The sequence below is a fragment of the Eriocheir sinensis genome, chromosome 45 (genome assembly GCF_024679095.1).
Source record: "Eriocheir sinensis breed Jianghai 21 chromosome 45, ASM2467909v1, whole genome shotgun sequence".
Classification (NCBI taxonomy): domain Eukaryota; kingdom Metazoa; phylum Arthropoda; class Malacostraca; order Decapoda; family Varunidae; genus Eriocheir; species Eriocheir sinensis.
This window is the reverse complement of record NC_066553.1, coordinates 10,452,440-10,455,928: the sequence shown is the minus strand read 5'-3', so window position 1 is coordinate 10,455,928 and position 3,489 is coordinate 10,452,440. Positions and strand designations below refer to the sequence as shown.

Sequence of the window (3,489 nt, the reverse complement as noted above, 5' to 3'; positions counted from 1 at the left end):
CTGGCTGTATCATCATCATGAATTTTTTCAGCGTGCGTGACGGCATTTTTCCAATTTTCACCTGTTACGTTGTGAAGTGCTTCTTGAGTCAGGTCTTTTAAAGTGGCAATCTTGAATTTGTTGCGCTTGGCCACATAGCCTTTCACCTGAGCCCATATGAGCTCTATTGGGTTATATTGGCAATGGTATGGTGGCAGGCGGACAACCCTGTGGCCGTGTTCAGAGGCAATCTTGTCAACCACGTAATTGGTGTCGTTGGCATTAACGTGTTGGTAAACAAGATGCAGGAGCTGACTCTTCAGAAGGCCATCTTGCACTGTCACTCCTTTCTCCTCCAGCCATTGTCTTATTGCTGATTTGTTGCTTGATGTTGTTGGAGGCTTGTGAATTTTTCTTGAGTGGTAGGACGCATTGTCCAGCACTATTGCCGAGGACGGAGGAATATTAGGCAACAGTTTGGTCACAAACCAATCCTCGAACGTCTCAGCATTCATTTGTTGGTGGTAATCTCCGTCATTCTTGGCCTGGAATACATGGGCTGCCCCTGGTACGAAGCCATGTTTTGTTCCTGCGTGAACAATTATCAAGCGGCTTCCCTTTCCTGTCGGCACCTGCAGTCCCGTAGGCTTCTGTGACGCCCCGTCTGTCCAACACTTGGATACCGTGTAATTTTGATTAATCCAAGTTTCGTCTAGGTAGACAATGTTTTTATCTTCATTTTGTATTTTCCTCATCTCATTGAGGAAAACAATACGTGCATGTGTCACGTCATCACGCTCCATTAAAAATTTTCGGCCGTCAACACGTGCATAGGTAAATCCTATTTTTTTTTAGAACTCTTCGTAATGTAGTTTTGCTGCCAGGGTATGAAAGGGTATTCTGCATTTCCCTGTAAATTGTTTCCACTGTAGGTATTTCATGTCTGGCGTAGAAACTGAGCACTGTTCTGTGTAGAACACCTTCATTGAAGTTGTCAAAGAAGTCCATTACTGGTGTTGCTCGTTGTCTTTTCTTGGGAGACGTAAATGTCGCCCCGTCGTTTTCTTGATTTACTTTTCCTTCGCTGCATATTCTTTTTACTGTTCGTTCGCTAACTTTTGTTGCCAAAGCTGTCCTGTAATTAACTTTGGAAACGTTCTCTGTAGGTCCTCCGTAGTCCTTCTCTTTCTGGAAATACTCGTGGACGTTGAAAACAATGTCCTTTGCCTGACTACGTAAGTGAGATGAGTGATGGTTTGGATGAGCTGCCATGCTTCCTCTGTGGTGGATGGAAGTGGAATGCCGGGCTGGGCCGAGGGAACAGGGAGTGGCCAGAGGAGGAGTCAGTGAGGTCGTGACCCGACAACACTGTTGAACACTGTTGTCACGTTTTCTCCACCGTTTTATAATAACCTAAATATATAAGTAACAGTACACTGTGTAGCTCATTGCAGTTTGAATTAAAATAATATTAGTGTGTTTATATCTTTTGAAAAAAATTTTTTTTTAAATGACGCACATTAATTAAAGCCAAATACGTTCACTTGACATATGAGCATTTTTCACGGCCCTCCCTCTCACGGGCCAAATTAGCTGGCGCGCACTATAGCGAAATGTTGATACGTAGACGCCTTGGCATCATTGTGTCCCTGGTCAAGGAGTGCGGTCTATCGCTTTCCATCACGCGAATATCGTCCGCGGAGAACAAAGCAGACTCCCTCACACGTGTGCCCCAGCGATGGCTGAAAGCATCAACAACAGTCGATCTGTCACCGTCAGTTTGTGCTATTGCTGCAGACCCTGCTATTGATCAGTTAGTGGCAGACGTTCACCATTCTCGAGGTCATCCTGGTGTGAGACGGACTCTTTACTTCGCGAGGAGGGTCAACCCGGCAGTAACCAGGGGACAGGTGCGCTCAATTACTACCACCTGTCAGGAATGCCTATCTATCGACCCGGCGCCTGCGAAGTGGCATACTGGTGACTTGTCCGTGACTGGCATTTGGCAAAGAGTCGGGATGGACATCACGCACTGCAGAGGACAGTTTTATCTCTCATTGATAGACTGTGGACCATCACGCTTCACCATTTGGCGCCTGCTTCAGCTTCAGACAAGTGATTGCGTCATTAAGCACCTGGAAGCGGTGTTCTTTGAACGTGGGGCGCCGCAGGAGCTACTGACGGATAACGACACAGCTTTTCGCAGTAAGCTGTTTTCTCAGTTCGCCTTGCGGTGGAATGTGCGTGTCCACTATAGGGGAGCCTATGCCCCATCTGGTAATGGTATAGTGGAACGCTGCCACCGTACTGTGAAGGTGATTGCGGCAAGGAAAGGCTGTTCGATAGCAGAGGCAGTGTATCTATACAACATCACGCCTTCTGATGATTGTACGCAGTCTTCCGCTCCAGGAAATGTAATCTACAATTACGCCATGAGAGTGCGAGGAGAGGCTGAAATAGAAAGAAATGTCAGGGTACAACACAATCCTTACCAAATGGGAGATAATGTATGGGTGAAGCCGCCAAGAGGACGCTGCGACGACCGATATAAGGAGGGCACGGTGACCAGTATTGTTTCTGATCAAGTTGCGGAGGTGGATCAAATTCCGCTGCATGTCAAGGATCTCCGGAAGCGTAGTTCGAGCCGTCAACGACAAGAGCAAGATATTATCGCCTCTGAAAGTAGTGACGATGAATTGATAATGGCGTTCCCTGTTCAAGATGATGCCGACGTGGGTCAACGGAGGGTTATCGAGGAAGGGGAGGCAGAACAACCATTAAGACGTTCGACCAGGATAGCAAGACGGCGACAGTGTTTAGTATGTGATTGATATATCAGGGGGGAGTGTATGTGTGTGGAAGTGAGAATGGTTTGTTGGGTGAGAGAGAGAGAGAGAGAGAGAGAGAGAGAGAGAGAGAGAGAGAGAGAGAGAGGGAGAGAGAATTGCTCGTTTGTGTAATTAATAGCCTCTTCTCATTTAAGTGATGTGAGATTCGGACTCGGGCTGAGGAGGTGGTTCAGATGATGTGAGTCATGCGCGCTGTGTTAGCAACGGAAAGGCCTGAGGAATGAAGCGAGGTGAAGAAGCTGTTCCCGATTATGAGAGGGGCAGTTGGCCGCCAGCAAGCACACCAGAAGGAGGCCCCGCAAAGAAGGCCTTCATACCGCCCGGGGCGAGGTTCTGTGCGAGGCACCGTCGGCTGTGTGCCGGAGTCCGGAGTGCCCGCTGTTGGGAAGGCCTACGACGGCGGCGGCGAATCAGGGGAAGCGGACCACTGGCTACTGACTGGCGCAGCCCTTGTTACTTTTTGCTGTTACTCAATTTAATTGCACTGCAAATAAACTGCACTGCAGAGAAAACGGTTTGTTGTGCTCCTACTGGCCTCTACACACACACACACACACACACACACACACACACACACACACACACACACACACACACACACACACACACACTAACAATAGTTCAGCCACTGCACTATGTTATATACTTACAGCATGTTGTA

General features: G+C 48.0%; 1 protein-coding gene across 1 annotated transcript; it reads left to right on the top strand.

The window, feature by feature from the left end:
- The first annotated feature begins 923 nt into the window (after positions 1-923).
- On the top strand, positions 924-3,261 carry LOC126980731 (uncharacterized). Its single transcript, XM_050831017.1, has 2 exons — positions 924-2,961; positions 3,002-3,261. Exon 1 carries the CDS (start codon positions 1,593-1,595, stop codon positions 2,808-2,810), a length of 1,218 nt encoding a protein of 405 aa, XP_050686974.1. The 5' UTR covers positions 924-1,592; the 3' UTR covers positions 2,811-2,961; positions 3,002-3,261.
- The last annotated feature ends 228 nt before the right edge of the window (positions 3,262-3,489 follow it).